The 23360-nt window shown below is 42.5% G+C and overlaps 1 protein-coding gene across 9 annotated transcripts in view; it reads left to right on the top strand.

Moving 5' to 3' along the window:
• ATXN2 (ataxin 2) overlaps window positions 1–22888 on the top strand; it is a 49558-nt gene extending 26670 nt beyond the window's left edge. For 6 of the 9 annotated variants that reach the window (XM_062504098.1, XM_062504100.1, XM_062504097.1 and 3 more), the window contains 12 exons: window positions 98–286; window positions 984–1091; window positions 1987–2057; window positions 2745–3052; window positions 3469–3532; window positions 3628–3780; window positions 4710–4776; window positions 6701–6885; window positions 7514–7646; window positions 16919–17064; window positions 17646–17873; window positions 21212–22888. In XM_062504098.1, the coding sequence (XP_062360082.1) occupies window positions 98–286; window positions 984–1091; window positions 1987–2057; window positions 2745–3052; window positions 3469–3532; window positions 3628–3780; window positions 4710–4776; window positions 6701–6885; window positions 7514–7646; window positions 16919–17064; window positions 17646–17873; window positions 21212–21415 (1856 nt within the window). In that variant the 3' untranslated portion in view covers window positions 21416–22888. Of the gene's footprint in view, window positions 1–97; window positions 287–983; window positions 1092–1986; window positions 2058–2744; window positions 3053–3468; window positions 3533–3627; window positions 3781–4709; window positions 4777–6700; window positions 6886–7513; window positions 7647–7838; window positions 9006–11761; window positions 11816–16918; window positions 17065–17645; window positions 17874–21211 lie in introns of those variants that run through there. The other 3 variants (XM_062504095.1, XM_062504099.1, XM_062504105.1) reach the window with 3 other exon arrangements.
• The last annotated feature ends 472 nt before the right edge of the window (window positions 22889–23360 follow it).

The following is a 23360-nucleotide window of genomic DNA, read 5'->3' as shown; positions in this document are numbered from 1 at the left end:
TTTCAAAGCATGTTTTTAGCCATTTTAAAACTAAAACAAACTGCTGAGCAGATGGAAGAAGCTCATCCTATAACTGCTTTTTCCTGTTTGTTTCTAGTTCCGAGATTATCCCCTAAAACACACAGGCCTAGGTCTCCAAGGCAGAGCAGCACTCCCATGGGACCAGCTCTGCCTTCTCCTCAGCCTGGTACCATTCCCACTGAATCTGTTGCCATGCCTGTTCCAGCTGCCTCTCCTACACCTGCCAGCCCTGCATCCAACAGAGCAGTCACCCCCTCCAATGAAGGTAAGTGGCCTCATTACCTTGCAAATGCTCCCTTTCCCAAATTCCTGACAAGGAAGGTGCCTAGGCAAGAGCAGAGCTGCTTGCTGAATGATGGGAAAATAAAATTTACTGTGAGTTCCCATTTCTCCAGCTTTAAACTAAGGTTGGAGAGAGGCTTTTTGAGAAGTCTTTATGCTTAGCTTCTTGTGCCCTTAAGGAATATGGGTTTATAGGTGTCTGACTTAATTGAGGATTTCTTTTTCCAAGCTGAGTTTTTGCCTCTTTGCTGTGTTAAAAAAACACAGGCCACTGGTTTCAAAGAACTATTTTGTACACAGCAAAAGGAATGGGGAAAAAAAACATTCAGGAGCACAGTCAAATGTCTAAGAACACTCAAATCTTTGTAGCATTCTGTATGAAGAGCTTGGACTGCTGAAAATAATTGGCTCTAAGTTTATAGTTTGTTCAGCCTAATTAGGGTTTTGTGTATGATGAGAGGGATGAGTTTAATTGGTTTTTTTTCTCATTTGACAGTAGGATGGGGAGGGAGGGAGGGAGGATGATCCTCCAGGCACCAACTAGGTAGCAGGAAATGTGTAACTTAAAAGGTTTTCCAAGCTAAAACTAGTTAAATCTCTCCCTTATTTCTCTCTTGCCTTCTCTCTTTGGTCAGCTGGAGTTGTGTATAAGAGAATAACTTTGGCAATTTCTTTTCCAGCTAAAGATACCAGGCTTCAGGACCAGAGGCAAAATTCTGCAGCTGGAAACAAGGAGAATATAAAGCCAAGTGAGACTTCTCCTAGTTTTTCTAAACCTGAAAACAAAGGTTTGTATCAAAAGCTTTCATGTACTCGAGTGCTGTAGGAATTGTGCACACTAAACCTGCTGTCCTGTCTGCTTTAATTGGCATTTTAAGGAAGGCTTGGAGGCAGTCTGGTGTTCTACAGTGAAATTTGGTCATGTAGTTGTGAAGTGGCACTTTGAAATGTTGTTTGTGACTCATTCCTTCAACACCAACTGTAGAGATGCTCATGTGGATGGTGTGATTTCACTTGTTTTTTTCTTCCCCCCCCCCCCCCCCCTTCTTTCTTTCCCCTGCTCACAGAGCTGCTTTTTAGCTGCCTTTGGACTGAAAGTGTTTCTGCTTAGAACTGTGCTCACAATACTTCTGAGCATCGTGGTCAGCAGAGCTTCTCTAACTGTGCTTTTTCCTATTATGCCTTACATTTGTTTGTCTCTGTAGCACTGTTTGTTCATTCAGTTCTCAAAAACCAAAATCTTTCCATGTTGTTAAACTGAGAACCAGATTCATTCATTCTCTCATTGGAGGGACCTTTAGGATGAGTCCAACCATAAAGCTCACCTTGATCAGTGTTTCTCCTTCACTTGCTGTGTTTTGAAATGCTTTCACAGGCTGGGTTGGGGGTTTTGTTGCATGTTCTTTGTGTTCAGTGAGTTCTGCAGTCCCTGCACCTCGGGGCTTCTGCCTTGGTGTGGTGCATCAGAACTAAAGATAAATCAGTTATGTAATGCTCTGCTTTCACAGAGGCTTTCTGTATGCTCATCCACATAGGTCATGGAATTGTACCAAATTAAAACCCAAAATAAAGCGCTGGATTTCATTTTTATATCTGCAGAACCATTATCTTGCTGCAAATTTAGTAATGTGTATAAAACTTGTATTATAAATGCTTGGACAATGTTGATCTTGTATTTGGCAGGTGTCTCTCCAATTGTTTCAGAGCATAGAAAACAGATTGATGATTTAAAGAAATTTAAGAATGACTTTAGGGTAAGTTTCTCTCTGTTAATGGTGTCATCATTCTCATGTGCATCCAGATTATTTTAATGAACTGAACACACTGCATATATTAGCAAGTCTTTATATTTTTGCTTAATTTATAAAAATATCTGTAAGAATTCATGTTAGATATTGTAAAATCAATGCAGGCTCTTGTTTGTGTAATTGCCTAATGCACAAAAATGTGAATATTGACTGTAGACTGAAAACAGGTCTTGAAACCTGTTTGATCATTAGGCACAAATAATCATCTCACACTCCATATGGAGGAGCTGTTGCAAAATTAAATGAAAAGCTTTGCGGAGGAAAATTGAAGATGAATTCATATTACTTATTTCCTGGTTATAAGGGTTTATTAAATCAGGTTAGCTTTTAAAGTGGTGCTGTTAAATCACTCAGGGGATGAATCCAGAGGGTTGTCTGAAGCTTTCCTGTGACACCCTAATCAACATACAGGTCACTTGAGTGGCTGAATAGCTCCTTACACAGTGCCAGCTTAAACACTGTCAGTGCCCATGGACTTCTTTCCTAGTAGAAATGGAAATGTGTGTTTTAAAAGGTCATTTCCAGATGATTGAGGGATTGTGGGACTGTTTTACTTTGTGTATGTCACAGCATTAGATGGTCTCTCCTGAGTTTTGAATCAATTTACTGAATATATCCCTTGGGTTTTTCCAGTTACAGTCCAGTTCCTCTTCAGATGCAGTGGATCAGCTGCTAAACAAAACCCGAGAAGGTGAAAAATCAAGAGATGTAGTTAAAGAAAAGACAGAATCCACCCCTAAAGAATCTATCATAGAAGCTGGCAGTAACACCAACTCCAATGGTGGCAGTAGCAAACCCAACAGTCCCAGTATTTCTCCTTCCATGAGTAACAGCTCTGAGCAAAAGCGAGGGCCTGAGGTGACCTCCCAAGGTGTACAGACATCTGGGCCTGGAAGTAAACAAGACAAAGAGGATAAAGAGGAGAAGAAGGATACTTCAGAGTGAGTAGTGATGCCTTTTGGAATAAGCACATCTTTATTTATGTAGGAGTCATGACTGGGTGACACGCTCCTTGCACTAAGTGCTGTTCCACAGGAGGAACAGCAGGGAAGGGACTGCCCTGAAAGTCATCTCCTGACTCAGTGCAGAGCTCTGGCCCTGTTGGTGCCTAGTTCATATCTAAAACCTTATTTCAATGTTTTCCTGACTCACATGAGCTGAGGTATCAACTGGAAAACTTTTGTGGATAGTTGTAGCAAGAGTCCCTCAATGAGAGCGGCTTTTTGCATGCCATGAGGTGCTTGACTTCTCAGAAATCTGACTCACAGATGGAAATGAGGTGTTTCTTAAATTATTAATTGCAGACACTCTTGTAAAAGAATAATGCCCAACTTAATTTTTTGTTCTTTATGTTTAGGCAAGTTAGAAAATCAACACTTAATCCTAATGCTAAAGAGTTCAACCCCCGATCTTTTGCTCAAGTAAGTGATTTGAGTAAATCTTTATAAGCCAAACTTTTCCATGGGGGATACTCAAAACTAACCCTGCTATATCCATTGCTCACCTCTGTTTGTAGCCGAAACCTTCTACTACACCAACCTCCCCTCGTCCTCAAGCTCAGCCCAGCCCCTCCATGGTGGGGCATCAGCAGCCAACCCCCGTGTACACTCAGCCTGTTTGTTTTGCACCAAATATGATGTACCCGGTTCCAGTGAGTCCAGGCGTGCAGGTAAAGTGCTGCAAACCCCTCAACACTTCACAGAGATCCTCAGGAAGCTGAGCAGATTCAGGAATCATGCAATGGGTTGGGTTGGGAAGGACCTTCAATATCAGGTTGTTACAGCTTGGGAGCTCTGAGTTAAAACGGTGAAATAGTCCAGCTTGTATTGCTCTTGTAAATATAAATCACCTTGTTGTTAAGTTCTGGCTGTGTAAATACTGACTTTTCCCCAGTGCTCCCTCAATCTGGATGTTCAAATAATCCCAAACACTTGTAAATGCCAGCAGCCTGCATTTCTTGTGGATCTGTGCAGGTTTCCTCCCAGTCCTCCAAGCCTAGTCTCGCTCTCTGCAACTGCTGCTTTGTTTCCAGCTGTGTCCCGCTGGTTTCTGGTTGTTGTAGGGACCACTGGGATTTCAAATCAAGCTGCATTACCATAGAATCATGGAATAGCCCGAGCTGGAAGGGACCCACAAGGATCTTCAGCCCAACTCCTGTCCCTGCGCAGATACCCCAACAATCCCATCCTGTCCCTGTGAGAGCATTGTCCAAACTTCCTGGAGCTCTGGCAGCTTTGGGGCTGGGACCATTCCCTGGGGAGCCTTCTGGAGGAAGAACCTCTCCCTGATATCCAACCTAACCCCAACCTGACTCACCTTTATACCAAAAAAGCTGCTGTGTGAGGCTGTCAGGTTGAGCCCAGTGCCTGCAGTAGAAGCAGTAGCATTCCTGGGCTGGTTGTTGCCAACCATCTGGTCTTAGTTGTGTGTCCGTTCAGACTTAATGACACTGATCCAAGAAAATCTCATAGGTTAGGCAGAGTTCACTAAACCATGTAACAGAACAGAGGGAAACACATCAAAGCTGAGTGGGGCCCCCAACCCAGCAGACACTGAGTTTTTAAAGGAGTATCATACCTTCAACTTCTTTTGTTTCAGCCTTTGTATCCTATTCCCATGACGCCCATGCCAGTGAACCAAGCCAAGACATATAGAGCAGGTAAAGGTGAGAATAATACTGCCTGTTTGGTTCTCAGTCTGCATGCAGCATGGCTAAATGACAAATGTTTGTGGTTTTCTTTGTAATCCATGGTAATTTGGTTTCAATTGGTATTTTAAATGCTATTTTTAATCAGATAAACTGATGCAGCCAAAACATGCCAGGCTTGTGGAATGGGGGGTTGCTTGGTTTGGAATCCAATTTGACAAACAGGAAAATGTCTCTGTTACTTGGAGCATTAGGGTGAGCTGATCATCTCTTATATTTCATAAATATTACAGGTTTGTTTAAAGTGAAAACTTCTCTGGTGGTTTTCTGTGCTGGTTTGCAGCAGTGCCTCAACTGATGCTTTAATAGAAGGTTTTTTTAACAACGTGCAGAGTCACTATTTCTTCAGGAAAAGATTGCTCTGGTGCTCTTCTGGAAAGAGCTGGTTCCAGATTGTTCTTGTTCATTCCTGCTGCCCCAGTGACTGAACAGCTGGACTAACAATGACAATGCCATGTGTTTAAGTGACACCTGTGGCTGTGGAGTCACCATGGGTGGTGAGATGTTCCCTGTGCTGGGCAGGGCAGTGAGGGAGCAGAGAGTGCTGCTCTTGTTCTTCTGCTCCTGTTCCAGGGAATGCTGTAGCTCTGCCCAGTGAATGATTCTGCCGTGGCAGCCAGTGCTGCAGGGCAGGACCAGCACTGCAGCTCCACTCACTGCTGGAGGAAATTGTTTCCTGCTGTTTAGAAACAAACAAGTGGCCTTTATCAACCTAGGGGAGACAAAACCCTGCAATGTATTTCTATGTTAAAACACAGTAACTTCCCTGGGGTCTCACTCCTGAAATCTTCTGGTGGTAACACTGTTTTAATCAGAAATACATTGCTGAGTGCTGGTTTGCTGGGTGGGGCAGCTCCAATTCTGAATTCCTTTTTAGGATCCAATATTTTCTGCATATCTACCTGTGTGCAGCACAGCCTTGAGGAAGCTGCCTGGGTTACAGCTCTGTGCCTTTACACTGCTCAAGTTGCCTCCTGTGTTTACTTATTTCTGTTGTTGGTCTGCAGTGTAAATAAAATCACTGAGTTAATTTACTGATGTTTTCAACATTTCCCTCTCCTCTCCCTAAGGGATTTGAGGCATTGCCCCTTGCAGTGGAGTTCACAGGTGCTTGAGGTAGCTCAGTTCATAGTTGCAGCCTGACTGCAGGAAGCTGGAACCCTCCTGGAGCTCCCATGCCCATGCTTTGTAGGCTGAATTAGTTTGTTCCAAGTGAGTTGGGTGGTCACCTTCCCAGGAGAGCTCAGGTGATCCCACACTGCTCTGCTCTTTTCATCCTTCTTCCCTCTTACTTATTCCTACTCCTTATAGGTTCTGTCTCCCTCACTGTTGTCTGTGACCTAGAATTTGCTTTCTGCTGCCCTGAGGGGTAGCACAGAGCTCAAAAGATGTGAATACCTCGAGTTGTGGCTGCATGGAGACCTTTATTGTGCTCTCCTCAGCCATAAGCACAAATCATTTTAATGTAAAGACTCAGATTTCCAGCTGATGGAACAGTGGCTGAGTCATTCCCGTAGAGGGTGAGAAAGCCTTTTAAAGGGAGCAGAATTAATTGGTTAATGTAGTGTCCTGATATAACCTTTCTCTTCCAGTGATTCTTGTCAGTCTTTCTCTCCCTCCACATTTCTTCCTTCACAAAAAAAAGGCAGGGCTGGGTTTGTGGCTGTGTATATCCAGCCCAAAGGCAGTGAAGAAAACCACTTGTTTCCAGGAGAAATTCTTCACACTGTTCCTTTTTGACAGAGCTCTAACCCATGGTTAAAGGTGTGGGATGAAGATATTCCACATGGTCCTAGTGACATTATTATAATGTAGAACCTTTCAGGAATCTCCGAATTTTTTTCCTCTGTGTTCCTAACATGAGACAATCTTTGTTTTCCAGTACCAAATATGCCCCAGCAGCGGCAAGACCAACACCACCAGAGCACCATGATGCATCCTGCCTCAGCAGCAGGCCCTCCAATTGTAGCTACTCCACCTGCTTACTCTACACAATATGTTGCATATAGCCCCCAACAGTTTCCTAATCAGCCTCTTGTGCAGCATGTGCCACACTACCAATCTCAGGTAAGAGTCCTTTCCACGCTCCTGATCAGTCCAAGCACAAATAATGAAGTAGCTCAGAGTTAAATAACCCCCTTGTGTCCAGTCCTAAGTCACCCTGAAGAGTTTCTGTGTTCTGGAGCACACGTGGTGATCTTGGAATGTGCTTCAAAGCCTGTAACAAATTTTAAGGTCCTAATGAATTTTAATGTCCTAATGAATTTTAAGGTCAGTTTAGAAGTTGGCATTTATTATTGATATGGTTTCTTAGCTCTTTGAAGAATTTCTTTATGTCGTGGCCAGCACATCTTCTGGTTAAGTGTTCTAAAAATAACTTACTTGGTGGACTGCTCTTACTTCAAAGGCTGTTAAGTCTACATGTGTAACTGGATAAATGTATAAGCTTAGTGCATTATCAGAATGGCAAAAATTGGATATGCCAATGTTTTCTGTCAGTTTCTAGCCCTTAAATTTTGGAAGCAACTGGGACAATCACAACAGTGAAATCACAACAGTGTGAAATCCTCAGCTCGCTCTGCGTTTGAGCGAGGCCGAGCTGCCTCTGTTTCAACCACGACTGTTTAGATGACAGAAGTTTCTTTGCAGTAATTCCTCAATTAACTGTGTGGTTTTTCCTTTGTTCTGCCTGCAGCATCCTCATGTTTATAGCCCTGTAATACAGGGCAACGCTAGGATGATGGCCCCACCAGCACACGCACAGCCGGGTTTAGTATCTTCCTCTGCAACACAGTACGGTGCGCATGAACAGACACATGCTATGTATGGTAGGAAACGTTTTGTGTTATATGTAACTTTTTAAGTCCTTACCTTGTGCAGGGGATGTATTTAATCTCAGCCTTCAGACGTGGGTATCATTCAGTAGATGTGGTTTATATTTCATAAGATGATGATGAGCAGAGCATTGAAAACTGAGCCAGCTGGTTCAAATGAAAACTCAAGTGTGCTGATTTCGGTAGGATACCAGTGACCAAGATGAGATTTCAACCTGGGAGCTGCTAAAGAATATCTGCTGAAAGAAGTTTGTTCAAGTTCTCTTGATACATCATCCCTTGTTTGTTCCTTGATTATAATTAGTATTTGTTTTATTATTGCAAGGTTATGACCTCAGTTTCAAACTTGACTTTAGTTCTGGCAACTAGTGAAATGCTGTCTTTATGATACTACTGGCATTATTAACAGTATGAACACTGCTGTTTAAGCAAAATAAACCATGTGTTGCTTACCTTTCTCATTTGGTAAGTCAAGAATAAGTAAATGGAACAGCTCATGTATTGCTCTCACTTGGACAATTAGTCTCTAGCATTATCAGATGGGCATTTTTCACTTACAGTGAAGTGCTGAAAATGTGGGTTACCTTGTGACAAAAGTAAAATGTGCAAGAACTTTCTAAAGCATTATAAATGTATGATAAATCAAGGCCCAATTTGGAGGAAAAAGAGTTCACTGCAAAACATGCTATTGAAAGAGGTAGAGTCAAGGTTGTTTAAGGCTTGGAAATTGTCATAAAATGTCAAAACAGCAGATGGTCTCTTGAAAACATGGCATTTCAATACTTGTTATAGCATCTGAGGAAAAGTTTTATTGGGTCACGTATATTATTGACTTAGATTCTAATAAAAGATTTTCTGTACCTTTAGACATCTTTGTATGTTTTCGGGTGCTTAGTTTTACACTGCTACTTAATGGAAGTCCATGACATGTCATGAAAACTTACAGAGAATCTGGAGTTTAGTGGGAAATTAATTCTGATTTTAAGAGGTGTCTTACCCATCTGAAAACATCCTGTCAGATCTCTGCAGTGGTGTGGTAACAGAGTTAAGAAACAAAAATAACTTATTTTGACACTTGGAGGAAGAACATTTGAGCTCATTTGTGCTGAAGCTGAAATGGAAGTTACTTGTAGAGATTAATCTTTTCTCTCGCAGGTCCTTGCTAATTGTATTACTTTGATCTTTTCAACTCTTGTGCTTGAGGTGTCCATGTAAACAGATCTTCTGTTTGCTTTTTGATTAGATTAAATAGAATTCCGAGAAAGTGAATGATCAAAGGCTTTCAGACCTTTATTGGTGAAAACCCTCCTCTCAAATTCTAATTAAAATAAAACCAAACATGAGATAATCTGAGATTTGATTCAGAATGGCTGCATGTGACTTCCTAGCAATTTCCCATTGTGCACCATGCTTATCTTCTGTAATCAGTGGGTTCTGCAGAAGTACGAGTCCATTGCCTTGCTTGGCTTTGATCAGATGTCTGTATAGTTTTTTTCACTGATATTCTAATTTAAAACTGTTAGAACTCATTTTGTGTTGGTTTTGCAGCTTGTCTGTTGTAGATATGTGACTGCCTGCCAGTGCAAACAACTAAGTTGGGTCAAACTTGAGAATTCTTTGGTATTTCCTGCCATGTAATTAAATATTACTTTCCCAAGAGCACCTAATTTAACAGAAATGGCCTGTCCTCTTGTGTACTTTCAAGTGGCTACTTGCTGACTCCTCTAAATATTCTCCCACCTTCCAGTAAATGATGGAGTGCTTGAAATTTTTGTTACTGAAACCATTCAACCCAAGAGGATCATGAAGTCCATGTGATAGACCTTTTTGGAGGGTGTGTTCTTGCCCCTGTGCAGACGTGTTTAGTGAACATGAACTGTCTCAAATGCACCCTTCACCTTCCAAGGTGACAGTGACACATGGAATGACTCCTGATGTTCTGCAGCACCCTCTCAATTCACTTTTTTGCAAGTCTTCCATGTGCTGAGTGCCTGAAGACCTGGCCCAGATGGACTGTGCTTCCTCAAAGGGTGTCCAGCTGTAACGTGTCCACTTCAGCTTCCATTTATCCATGTGTGGGAAAAGGCAGGAATGCCAGAGGTGACCAATCTGAGCTGCTTGTGGAGCTAAAGACCATCATGTTGGAATTGTTCACATCTGACTGACTATAAGAAAATATCTATAACTTATGCTCTGTCTTTTGGGAGTCCTAGGTTTACCCACATTTGAACTGAATATACCTGTGCACTTTGATTCTGGTCCTCTCTTAAAAAATAATTTGAAAGTACAGAATAACAACTTCCTGAGAAACAACCACCGCTGCTGCTTTTGATTTTGCTCCAACAATTTCCCTTTTGGCTCTTTAAAATTGCTATCTGGTTTTTAAAAAATATATTATTACTTCTTTTTAGCACTAATATCAGGATTCAGTGGGCTACACTGCCCTTTTACCCTTCAAGGTACTGGTGCTTGCTCCGAGTTATTCCTGCAAAATTCACTCAGTTTTTCTCCTGCATATATGGTAGAGAGAAGATGTCTGCAAGAACTACTGTGCTGAGACCTGGGGGTTGGGGGGAAACTGCTTATCAAGTATTCCTAAGGTGTGAAATGTTTTCTGGTAAGATCTGAAACTCCACCTTCACTAATGGTTTGGGACGAGTTGAAAGTCTGTGACAAATAGTAACAGCCTGGCAGCCAAGAGAAATTCCTGTGGATTTAGGGGAGCCACCCTCACTGCCAAAAGTTTGGGGTTGTTTTCCTTCCTGTCTTGTGAAGAGATAGCTGAATCCAAAATACATACAGTGACCTACACTTGGTGATAAGCACTCTTCCATTTTAAAGAAAAGTACTTTTGTCTAATGCTGTTTAATGGGATATTCCTGCACTTCTGGGATTTCCTTGCCAGTTCACAGTGTCACAGCCCCGCTGTTACCAGGGGTTGAGAGAGAAGCAGAGCTGCGTGGTCTCAGTAACCACAGCAAAAGACAGAACAGAGGAGTGTTCAGATCACAGGGGTTTTCCCCTCAAAATGGGGAAGGACAATGTCCAAACAACTTTCTTCCCAGCCAGATGGTAACAAAGTCTGTGACACTTCAGCTGCGGAGCCACCCGTGTCCCGGAGAGTTTGAAATGTGACACTTTTACCTGCCACACAGCCGACCTGGAGGTGTCATCCCTCTCCTGCACCTTGGGTTCAGAAGGTTCTGTGTCTGCCTGGCAGCTGCTGGCTTGGGGTGGCCTCCCAGTCACTGTGCTTGGGCTGCTGGAGTTTGCTGGCCACGGTCCCAGTTTGGCTCCTGTGTCACACAAAGCCCAGACCAGGCTTCTGCTGCTGGTAGAAAATTTGGTTACTGGAGTAGAGGATGGATCTGTCCATTCCTGTGACAATGAACTTGTGTTAGTTTTCCATGTGGCTGAATTGTTTTCAGATAACTGGAGTCCTCTGAAAAACTGAACTTTTGTGTTTAAGAGCTTGTGTAAAACCAGACCTTGGTTTTACACAGAAGCATTTCCTGGTTTTTGTGCTTCCATTCCTGTCCCCGTTCTCCCTTCCCCTTTCCCCTTCTGCATATGTTTTACTGGTCTGGTGTTGTCTCTAACTTTATCTGGTTTCTGTCTCAGCAGTAGAGTAAATTCTATTCCCCTGATAGTACAATGGTGGATATAATATAAACTTCAGAGGATTCTCCAGGGACTAAGAGTGAACCAGTCACCAAAGTTGTCTTGGAACTGTTCAGAATGGCAGTGCTATAGCTGAAAAAGCAAGGGCCAGTTTCTGCTCTAGTGTAATTGCATTTTAACCTTCTTGTTACAGTGGACAGTAATAGACCGTGAATTGACAAAAAGTTTCTTTTTTTGTTAATTAAGAACTGCAGACTTCAGTGTCACAGTTAAGAAGGAAGGCTTACTTGAGACTTGTGTTTCATCTCCACTCATTTGTAAAATGAAATATCTAGCTCTAATAGCAGCTAAGTAAATAAAAATATCTGCATGGTTCTAGAGTCTTCAAAAAAATTTAAAAAAAATTAAAATTGACACTGACCTTTCCAGAAGATGGGAAGTATGCACATGGCAAGAGGCTAATTTACCTTTCTATTTCCCAAATTCAGCATGTCCCAAAATACCATACAGCAAGGAGACAGGCCCTTCTTTCTACTTTGCCAGTGAGTTGGGTTTTTTGTACTAATTTTGATTGTACAGAAAAGCACTTTCTAAAGAACCACATGTTAAAGGAATGGGACGTGTTGAGGGAACAAGTTTCCTTGCACCAAACCAGGATGTGGAAAACGCAGGAAGGTTCCTCTCAGTGGGCAGAAAATGGAGCCTTGGAACAGATTTATATGATCACAGGAAGCTGAGTTGTCAATTCTTCAAAAAATTGTTTTGAATATGGAAAAATTTCTGACTTCCCTACCCAGTCTTTTCATCTGCAGCCAGAAGTGAGCTCTAAGAAATCCTTCCCTGTGAGGATGGGGAGGCTCTGGCACAGGTTCCCAGAGAAGCTGTGGCTGTTCCATCCCTGGAAGTGGCCAAGGCCAGCTTGGACAGGGCTTGGGGAAACCTGGGGTGGTGGAAGGTGTCCCTGCACGTGGCAGGAGTGGAACAGGATGATCTTTGAAGGTCCCTTCCCACCCAAACCACTCTGATTCTGTAGCCCTTACTTAAACCTGTGGGAGCTGCCTTGTACCCTTTTGTGAGCCAAACATGATTTTTACACCTGACCAGCTTCCTAAAAGGAGAAGTAGCTTGGGCCTCATCCTTTTAAAAAGCTGTGGCTCAAGTTTTGAGCCTCTGGGAGGAAATAACTCGAGTTGCAGCCGAGGTGGAGGAAGTTTTCTGTAGAGCTGCCACTGAAGGAGTGCTGGGAGCAACTTGTGCTCCTGGTTGTATGACAGGGATGAGACGAGGGCTCCTTGGCAGGTGAACTTTATCAGTTCCATTCCCTGGCTCAGGTGGGGATGTGCTGGTGAGCAGCATCACTGGAGGCACTGGGACAGGGACTGGTGCTCTCTGGGCACAACAGCCTGATCCAGCTCATCCACACTTACCAGAAAAGGCAGAGAACTGCAAAGTACTGCCTTGTCTGCTGGTGTTCAGCAGCTGCTTTGAGGAAGCTGAGGTTTGAGGGGGGTTCTTGCAGGATGAACTCTCACCCAGGACCTGGGAAAGGAGGAGCTGCAGTCTCAGAGTCTCAGGGTGTTTCTGTTCTTGCTGCTGTCCTGCTGTGGCACTTGTTGCTGTGTCTGTCTGTAAGTCTGTGCTGCCCATGCCAGGCACTCTCCTGGGTTGTTGTTTTTTTTTTTTTTTTTTTTTTTTTGCATTAGCTCATGCAAGAGGGATGTGAAAAAAAAAAAAAAAACACTTATTCTCCAAAAATCTCCTCTGGAGCCTGATTTCCTGTGTTTCTTGTGCCACACTGGTTCTGCCTGAGCAGGGCCTGTAGGGTGCTGTGCTGTGTTCATGCCTCTTGGTTTGGTGCACTGAAATCACTTCAATAACCTCGTTCCTTTCTTGGATTGTCTTTGAAGTGAAGTCCACTCTAGCTGTGTAAAATGAGTTCTTGAAATGTTTGTATGATAAAAGAAACATTTGATATTTCTTTGCTTCCTACCATTCAGGTCTTTTAAATGTAGTTATCCTCACCATCTTACTGGCTCTGGCAATAGTTTTGTAGTTTACTCACTGGTCAGTTCTTGAAAATAGGCTCTTCAATGCATCTTTGGACCATGACCAACGCTGACCACCATTGGCACCATTGAAATTCCAGGGAAAAGACAAAATTACAAAATGACACGATGTGGTTTCACATATTCCCTTGTAGCTGGGAGTTCTGCTTGATTTCTGCTGCTCTGACCTCTTTTGATTTCAGCTCCTTCTCTGGGTTCTGTGGCTGACTACTTCTTGTTTGCTCTCAGAAATGGGGTGCAGTTCTGTAGAGTTGAATTCAGTCATTCAGTCCCTGTGATATTTTTTTTTTTTTCCCCATTCCATGACTGAGTTGCTTCCCTCCCCGCATGTCCCTGCCGGGTCAGTACAGTGAAATATCTCACATGAGAAGGAATTTGATTAGAAAGATGCAGAAGTGAAGCAGGTCAGCCCAGGCAGAGGAATTTAAGGCATAAAAGGTGAGAAACCCAGTGTATTTGTGCTGGAATGAGCTGAGGTGACTTGCAGCAAGGTGTGTCCTTTCCTCCAGCTCTCTTGGCACATTCTCAGATAATAGGTGGCCATTTGGAAAATCTCCAAAATACTGATAATTGGGGAAAAATGTTGGATACTGGGTCTTTTTTTTTTTTTCCTTTTTATTTCCCACCTCCTGTCTTGTCTTATTTGCTGTTAATTTGTGTAGTGAGCTATTTTGATGATCAGGCAAAAGTTCCTTAAAAAAAAAATCCCAGGGAAAGTGTTTTAGTTCTGGCTGGGCAGGTGAATTTTTCATTACTTTTACAAGACTCCTTTGACAGCCCTGCTGGTCTCAGAGATTTCATTGGCTTGGCAGGAATTACTTGCACTAACTAAACATGAAATACCACGTAGACTGCTGGAGTTGGAGTCTGAGCTCTGGTTTTGGACTGGGAATGCATTTCAGACCTGCTGAATCGTTCTTGGTTTCTGTGCAGAGACTGGCCAGGATTTAGAGAGGTGCCCAGATAACATTTTTTAAAAGGCACTTTTACTATTAAAACATAATTTGCAGCAGCATCTGAAGTGGTTTGAAGCTCTACAATTTTGGTCATTAGGTTGATCTGCTGAAGACAAAATGAAGGAGAGGAGAAACTAGAGAAATAAATATTCTTCCATATAAAAAAGTCCAGTGCTTCAAATCCAAAGCTGTGGATAAAATATTAGATGGTTTTGAAAGAGCTGCCACTATGACAAAAACCTGATCCTCCCCCTGGTTTATAGCTATTCTTTAGGGTGCTATTCCTTGGTTTAACTGGTATCTTAAGAGAGAAATTCCTTATTGTGAAGTTTTATTGTAGAAATATCTGCTTCAGAACAACTGATTTTATTATTCTTTTGACCATAAAGAACCAAAAGATGAATTACACAAATGGTTTAAGGGAGTCCCACATTATTCTGGGGGTTCTTAACAAATAATGTGGGAATTCTTGAGTATCTTACAACTCAGAATTAAATTTTATATACATTTTAAAGCCTCTTCAATGGAGTTGGAGTTAATTTGTAGTCAGGCTTGCCAGCTCTGTGGCTGAGGCAATGGGAGCACTGCTGGTCTAACATGCTTTTGGCAAGCAAGTAATCCCTCCTTCCATTTATTTCTATTACTTTTACAAAGGTAATAATTTCTGGCCTTCTTCAGAGTGTACATAATAATGAGGTTGAGAAATTTTCCTCCCGTAGAAAGACATAAACTTGGTGTTGTAAAATTGATCAGTGTTGCCATTGATAATTTTGGTGTTGTCAGAGGAGAGATGTCTGAAAGTCAAATAGGGGCATGGCAGGGATGCTGCTGCAAAATACATTTTAGTCGTGATAGCAAAAAAAAAAAAAAGCAAACAAAAAATCTTGGATTTAAAGCATAACAAAATGCTGTGGCAGAAGATCCTGCTGCTTTTGACACTGTTCTTAGAAAATATTGAGGTGTTCTTGAAACCCCTCTCAGTCAGGAAGTCTCAGAGTGTACAATTGTGCTTGCACACATGGATAAGAACATTAGAATCAACTCCAGGCTGCAGGAATTTAGTTCATCTGCATTAATAGCCTGAAACTGCTCATCACTGCGAGGCCATTTGCTCAGTGAAAATTTAATAGAGCTTGCCAGGGATTAAGTTAAATGTGGCAGGCAGTTATTTTCTAAAGGAGGAACCTTCACAAGGGAGAAAAACCTCAATTAGGCAAAAATATCTCGGCTCTCTGTTTTCTGGTGAGTTGGAATGTATTAGAACTTGGATTTGTAAGGTTTATGGCAAACCAGACTGGAGGAAAACTGCAGTGGCCATCAAAATAATGCCATCATATAATACCAACCCCATTAAAGAAAAAATATAACCTGGTAGATACTCATCAGTAATTAACTTCAGAACGACCAAAAGGCACCAAAACAAATAAGGAACAGTGGAAGGAAATATTGAGGAGCAGGTTGATAATTTTCTTTGGCTCTTTGCTTTTTTAGCTTTTTGTCAGCAAAACTCTCCCTGGTCTTTCAGGCTGTGACATCAGAGGGATTAACACGTGTTGTCACACACAAGTAGAAGTAGATGCAGACATGGTCTGGTTGTTGCACAAGACCTAAAAGAAATAAGGGAAACATCCTCATTTTTAGGGTCCTGCTTTCCCATTGCATGCTTTGTGTTGAAAAGACTTGTTGTCACTATGGCTTTTCATACTTGCTTGGATTCCCTCAAAAATTAAAAAAAAAAAAAAAAAAGAAAAGAAAAAAGTAGGATTTAGTGTGGCCCATTTGAAGCAGGACAGAGCAGGATCCAAGAAGGAACTTGGTGTTTGTTGTTGGAGACTGGCACAGCTGTAGCAACAAATGTGGCTTCACTGGGGTGAAAGTTTTCTCTTGTTCAGTTTCTTCCTTTTTGGGAATTTTGTACCTTATTTGCTACTGTTTCAAGGAATGAAGAATTCCATGGCAGAGTTGGGGAGCTCACAGGATGGTGGTGATCCAGAACAGATTGGCCTCGAGGGCAGAGGCAGAATGGGTTATTTTAGCACAAGAAAGTGGCTTCAGCAAAAATCTGATGCTCAAGCAGCCTCAGTTTTTTCAGCTGTGGTGTGTTTATTTACTCTGGAGCGTATGGGCAGAGTTTGTGCTTCCCTCTGACTGTTCTGTAAGAAATTTCCAGAAGAGTAGCATGGTGAGGTTAGCCAGGTATAAGGCCAAAGAATTTTTTTTGGATGGTGGAAATAAAAATGGCTCGTAACACCTTTGAAAAGTATATCTCAGGAAATCCTAAATTGTATGAAAATTATAAATTTGATCTTTGAAACTGGTCTGTTTGACAAAACAAAAGATGAAATACTGCTTTTCTCTATGTAATATGTGTTACATTATCAAATTAGGGAAGATGAACTGTCTAATTATGGTTGTTTATAGACTTTCCTGCCAAACCAAACTACACAAAAGCAAGGTAAGATCATCAGCTATTTGCAAGATAAATATATATAAATTTTTTTTTAGAAGGGGGAGGGAATATATTTACAGATTGAGTTGTAGTGAATTCTCCAAGTGCAGATGGTGACTTGATAGAGGTGCATGTCCTGTACCTGGTGTTAAATATTCCTCTTTTTCATCCTAGTTTCCACTGGCTCACTTGCCCAGCAGTATGCCCACCCTAATGCTACCCTGCACCCGCATCCTCCTCATCCTCAGCCTTCTGCCACCCCAACTGGCCAGCAGCAAAGCCAACATGCTGGAAGCCACCCTGCTCCAAGCCCCGTGCAGGTAACACAACCCAGGGCCTGAGTGGCTCCAAATTGTGTTCAATTGTGTTGAAGGGATTGCAGATGACTGGTCCTTGATGTTGATATATTGATTTCTCTTGAGAGGAAAAAGTTGGAGCAGAGTCCAGCTGCTCATTTCTCCCTGTTCACAGGGCATGGGAGTTGTTTCAGTTTAAGAATTAAGGATGATAATTGTGTCAGTGCTTTCATGTGGGTGAAGTGGAAACAGCAGATAAATGCTGGGAAGTGTTAGATTGGATTTTGTCAAAGCAGCTGAAGATCAAAGTAGTCCTTGGAATAGTGCTGCATTCCTTAATTCCCTCCTGGGAATAACTCTGGCTGCAGCTGTGAGGCGCTCCCAGCTCCAGGTTCTCCATGGCTTTACCTGGCAGCCTGGGTTCTGTGTGCCAGCAGAAGCTGGGCCTCGTGGGCTTGTAAAGACTTTCCCCACGAGCACAGGCGATCCTTCGATTCACCATTTACAAATTCAGAACTGAGAGCCGTTCCCCCACTCCCTTCTCCTTAACGTGATCAATATAATTCCTCAGCCCTAACCTAGATGATCTCTGTGTTTTCTTGCAGCACCACCAGCACCAGGCTGCCCAGGCCCTGCACCTGGCCAACCCCCAGCAGCAGTCGGCGATTTACCACGCAGGTCTAGCTCCAACCCCTCCTTCCATGACGCCAGGCTCCAACACGCAGTCTCCACAAAACAATTTTCCTACAGCACAACAAACAGTCTTCACCATTCATCCCTCCCATGTTCAACCTGCATATACCAATCCGCCACACATGGCCCATGTCCCCCAGGTAAACACAGTTTAACAACCTTCAAGACTAAATGTCTTAATGCCACAAAAGTTAGGACAGTCGGGCCTGCTGGAAGTGATTGCCAATCTGTCACCTCTCAGCACAGACTTACCTGTTGTTGTTCTTTAGGGTTCTGTCTGTATATTGCCTTTATTTAGAATTTGACACAGTGTGTTTGGACCTCAGCTTCCAACACCTAGTGCATCTGCAACTGTAGTTTAATGAAGACATCTTAAGCTGGCACTGCTACTGAAATAAATTGAGCTCTCTTCCCAGTTCCTGGCTCCCATCCTTGTCCCTGCCCCACCACTGTGCTCACAGAACTGCTTGGCCATGGAGCAGACCAGGCTGGGGACACGATTCAGCTGAAATTTGCCTCCCCTACCCCCTTTTTAGGCTATTTCTTGGTCAAATCAGTTCCCTGCTCAGTCAGGTGCCTGATCCCAGGACGAGCTGGCATACAGAAAGGTTGGAGGTGGGAGCTGAGTGCAGAAAGGCTGAATTGCTGCTTTTGGTGGCAGTTTCAGGCTCTGCATCATAGACAAATTTTATACAAATACATCCAGAAAAGGACATGACAGGATTTCCAGGGAGTAGCAAGGCAGTGCAGGGAGGGAGGAGAGAGTTAAGGTGTCTGCAGGCCAATCCTTGCAGAAAGAAGCCTCTGTGTGCGTGGTGTGTGCGTGGTGTGTGCGTGGTTCTAAATGAACTGCTCGTGCTGAAGATTCCCAAAGATTGTTGGGCAACCTAAAACAACAGTCTTTGCTTCAGAATCAGAAACCCACTTCTCTTAACTGCTCTCTTGTGATCAGCTCCCTGAGAAGAAGGATTTGGGGAAGGGAAGCACATGATAGATTAATCAAGAGCTCCATGTAAAGCAGTGTGACACAGATTTTCTGATGTTTACTAAATCTCCTGGGTTTAGTGTCCTTTGTCAAGGAATGGGCAGTTCAGTCAGTGATTTGCCTGCACAATTTCTTCTTCAGACCAAGAACTTGGTGTCTGGCTTCTGCCTTCTCATGCAGGTTAACAGTAGTTTGGGATAAAGTGACTGTGATTAGGGATGTTGATCTGACAGGTGTCCAGTCCCTTGCAGAATTCTGATAAAATCTTTGTTTTGGTCCCTGGGACAGTCAGTTAAGCCAATAAATCAGTAGTTCTTTAGGAATCCTTTTACTGATGTTGAGCTTTTAGCTTTTTGATGCTCTTAGGCTTTTGATTTCTCTGCTTTTTTGGGGAGAGGATAAGGAGAGGATGGCCAAAGCTGATGATTGCTGTGGCATCTTGGCACGTCCTCCCCTTCTCTGGTTTCTGCCAGAAACAAGACTCCTGCTCTGCTCTGGTGTGAAGGCACTGCTGTGAATGCCTGGGTTGTGTTTAGAGCTTCCAGAGGGGTCTTGGCTTAGTGGCAAGTCCAGTGCTCTGATTTGAAACATGAAACATTTGCTTGAAGGCCATGAAAGGGTAAAGCTGTGCCTGAATTGTGCCCTGGCCAGGCCAGGGATGCAGGATGTGACCATTGCCTTCCTTTCTGTGTGCCAAGCAATCCAAATTAAACAAATCAGATGCAACTTTGAGTCAGAACTGACTGCTCGGGCAGGATTTTTAGCAATCACAGACAAAGCCTGCCTTGCCCTTGATTTTAACTTGTGCAGTCTCTTCTGAGAATTTTTTAGAATGAAACCTGCAATTTGTGATGTTTACACCAAACTAATTGACTTTCCCAATGAAGTAGTTCCCTCAAAAATCTCTAGTGAAGGAATAGCTACAGTTCTGTCAGAAATTTTAAATGCATGTAATTATTCCATCGTGGGGAAACTAATCACTGGATTTAATAGTTTTTTAGCAGCCTCATTCCCAGCTTCTAAACACAATTCAGAAGTACCACGTAGTAAGAATTTCAGTCAGGCCAACACAGGGGATCAATTCAATTTCCCTTCAGGTTATCAGATGAATCTTGAGCTGGTAGATATCTCACTTGAGAACCAGTACTTTAAAATTCATTACAGAGTGCTGTCAGCTGCCAATTTGCAAAATGTTTGAGCCGCAGCAGAAAAATTTTATCCACTGTGTGTATTGACTCCAGCTGCTCTATGAATAGCTGCTTTATAATGATGGCTTCTACAATAGCATGTTTGTCAAAGTCAACGTGGAGCCAGTCCTGGGAGGTATTTCTGTTCCACAGCCTGATCTCCTAAATCTTTTTTAGAGCAAGAGTGAGATTTGAATTGCAGTTCCTGCCTTTAAAGGCTTCTGGGGTGCTACTAACACGTGCAAGTCTGATCAAAGAGTTTGGGAATGTCTGTGATGAGTCAAGTAACCCTTTTTGTCTTTAAAGAAATAAAATTCTAGCCACTACCTGCTATCTGTCTTTACTGGCATGGGAGACCTGTGAGGCTGCAGTTCTGGGATATGGTAGAAGGACAAAGCAAACCTTAGGTACAAATGATGGGGTTTTGGGGCTTTTTTTCCCCCAGGAGAAATCCACTGAGAGCTCCGAGTTCCTTTGTGCTTTTAAGAAATTAATGTTTGCTAGGATTTTAAATAAAATACATTGATGACCTCTAGAGACATGAACTGCTCTGAGCTAAAGAACCCACCAAGTTCCTGAACTTACTTGCCAGAGGTGATCAGCCATGGGAAGGATTAATCTCCTTTTCCACTGAGACTTAGCCCTGATTGCTCAGATTACACAAGAACTGCGATGAGCTGAACTGGAAGCAGAACAAAGCTGCCCTGAGAGTGTGAAGGGATGAAATCACTCATGTCAGGAGGACTTGGCTGAGCACTGTGTGGGCACAGGTCACTGGAGAGGACAGGGAGGTTCCCAGGGCAGGGAGCCAGGAGAGAACGTGGGGTTGTGCAAGGAGAGAGCTGGGGAAGGGATGCCAGACTCCCAGTGCCTGTGAAGTTCCTATCTGTACCCTCTAGGAAGTGCTTTGATGAAGGTGACTAACAGAAATGTTTTGAAGATTTGTTGCTGAATTGTTTTTATTATTTTTTTAATACTCCCCTGTTTATTGCTGGCAAAACGGCTAAAATCGAGACCGCAACTCAGAGCCAGCAGTAAGGACTTCAGCCCTTTTTTTAATTATTATTTTTCCTTTTTGTTGTTATTATTACTATTATTTTCTTTTTGTTTTACAACCTCTGCCTTAACCCCTAACCTAATTAAAAAACAAACAAACAAAAAAAAAAAAAAACCAAAAAAACAACAACAACAAAAAAAATTAAGAGTAAACCTCCGGATTTGCAGCCGGAGCAGACTTTTCGCCTGTCATGTGGCCAGGAGTTGCTGCCTCCTTGTGACCATGATACTAAAGAGCTCTTTGTTTCAGGCTCATGTACAGTCAGGAATGGTTCCTTCTCACCCAACTGCCCATGCTCCAATGATGCTAATGACGACACAGCCTCCCGGTGGTCCCCAAGCCGCCCTCGCTCAAAGTGCACTACAGCCCATTCCAGTCTCGACAACAACACATTTCCCCTATATGACCCACCCTTCAGGTGAGGAGTGTGTGCCCGGGAGACCTGCACCCTAACTGAGCCAGGTCGAGGAGTGAGAACTGGGAGAAACCAGATTTTTGGGGAAAAAAAAGAAAAAAAAAATAAATAATGAAAAAAACTACAAAAAAAAAGACCAACCGACCTTAAGATGTCCTTGTATTTCGCTGTGTTTTGGCAGCCTAGAGGAGCGTAGGTTTAGCTGGTGAGATGTACCTAATGAAGGGAATATTCTTGCTTTTTCTCTAGCTGGAGTAGAGAAAAGTAAAGTGTGAAACACTGGCACTGTGGGACTGAGTTTTCCAGGTGTTGCCGTGGATTTGCCGTGGGGGATGGACCGTGTGTCGTTTATAATGATCAGAGATTTGAGTAAATCTTGAGGGCAGGAGTGAAATGTTGTGTGGGGGTAGGGCTGCTGTTAAAGTGACAACTGTAATTTAAACTTGAATTCAGAGTAACATTCTGCAGCTTTACTTTGGGGGAAAAGTTAGAGTTGTGTGACTTCTTTCCACTTTAAATTTAACCTTATTTAGGCTTCTTTGATTATTCAAGTTCAAACAGCGTCTGAACTTCTGTAGTGATGTAGTTTTACCTGATGTTTCCTGGGGAATGTGTGAGCAGAACAAAGCTGCTTTCTGAGGGCTTAGGTAGGGCAAAAGGAAAAAAAAAAAAAAAGCCATCCCAAGGACATCTTGATGTGCAGGGTTTTGTTTTGTTCTCTAAAAAAATAAAAAGAGAAAAAAAATAAAAATAAAAGAAAGTTGAGCTCAGTAGTTGTCCTGTGACCACTTTACTAGCAAACTGTTGTGTGGCTTGCCAATTTATTATTTACATTTGAACTTTTTTTTTACAGTACAAGCCCACCACCAACAGCAGTTGTAAGGCTCATCTGGAATAACTGAAAGGCTGGATACCTTTTGTAGGCCAAATACCCTCCTTCTACTGCTTCTGCCAACTGGAAGCACAGAAAACTAGAATTTCATTTTATTTTGTTTAAAAAAAAAAAAAAATTTTTTTTTTTGATTTCTTGTAACATCCACTAGGAATGCTAACAGTTCATCTTGCAGTGGGAGAGATTCGGACTGAGTAGAGGCATTTAGGAACTTGTGGGCTATTCCATAATTCCATGCACTGTATCTGAGTCCTGCAAGTGCCCCAACTCTGCTTGCTGAAAACTGGAAGTTATTTATTTTTTAATGACCCTTCAAAGTTATGAACTCGTCAGCTAGCAAAAGAAGTAACAAGAGTGATTCTTGCTGCTATTATCACTAAAAATCAAGACTTGGAGATCCCTTTTACTTCTAACTAAACTTGAAACAGGTTCAGTAAAAAAAAAAAAAATTCTAATCGTCAAACGGATGAGTTATTATTTATAAATCACGTTTGATGAGATAATCACTATCGTGAGACAGTGATGTAACTTTTAAGTTAAGAAAACTTTTACTTTGTAGATAATATAAAATAAAAACTTAAAAAAAAATTAAAAAATAAAAAAAGTTTTAAAAACTGACCCTCCTTGGTGTTTGTGTGGTGATTTTTGAGTCTCTGGAGCCAGGATTTGCCCTGAGTCTGTTGGCTGCTGCTGCTGCTGCTGCAGGGACATTGCAGGAATAAGGGAAAAGTTTGGGAATCACAAATTCAGTACAGTTTTCTAACAAGGTTTTGTCTCAATGTGATTTTGTGTTCCTGATCCTTCAGCCTTGGGCTGCTCCGGATGGGGTCAGGAAAGGTCCTGGATGAGCCTTTAAGGTGATAAAAGTCAGTGGTGCTGCTGGAAAAGGAAAGGAAGGGTAAGAATTCCCTGGCAAAATGCCCTAAAAAGATGGGGAGAAAGTTATCCCTGCTCCGAGTGCCGTGTCCTGACTGTCCTGTGTGGTGCAGGCATCATCCCATGGGGACAAACCAGAGGATTTTCATGTCCAAGGGAGCATTTCTGACTTTTAGCATCCAGTATCCACTAAAACCATCCAGGCCCCTGGAGAG

This window comes from Cinclus cinclus, chromosome 17, assembly GCF_963662255.1.
Source record: "Cinclus cinclus chromosome 17, bCinCin1.1, whole genome shotgun sequence".
Classification (NCBI taxonomy): Eukaryota; Metazoa; Chordata; class Aves; order Passeriformes; family Cinclidae; genus Cinclus; species Cinclus cinclus.
The sequence above is the reverse complement of the archived record's forward strand: the minus strand, read 5'-3'. Positions and strand labels throughout refer to the sequence as shown.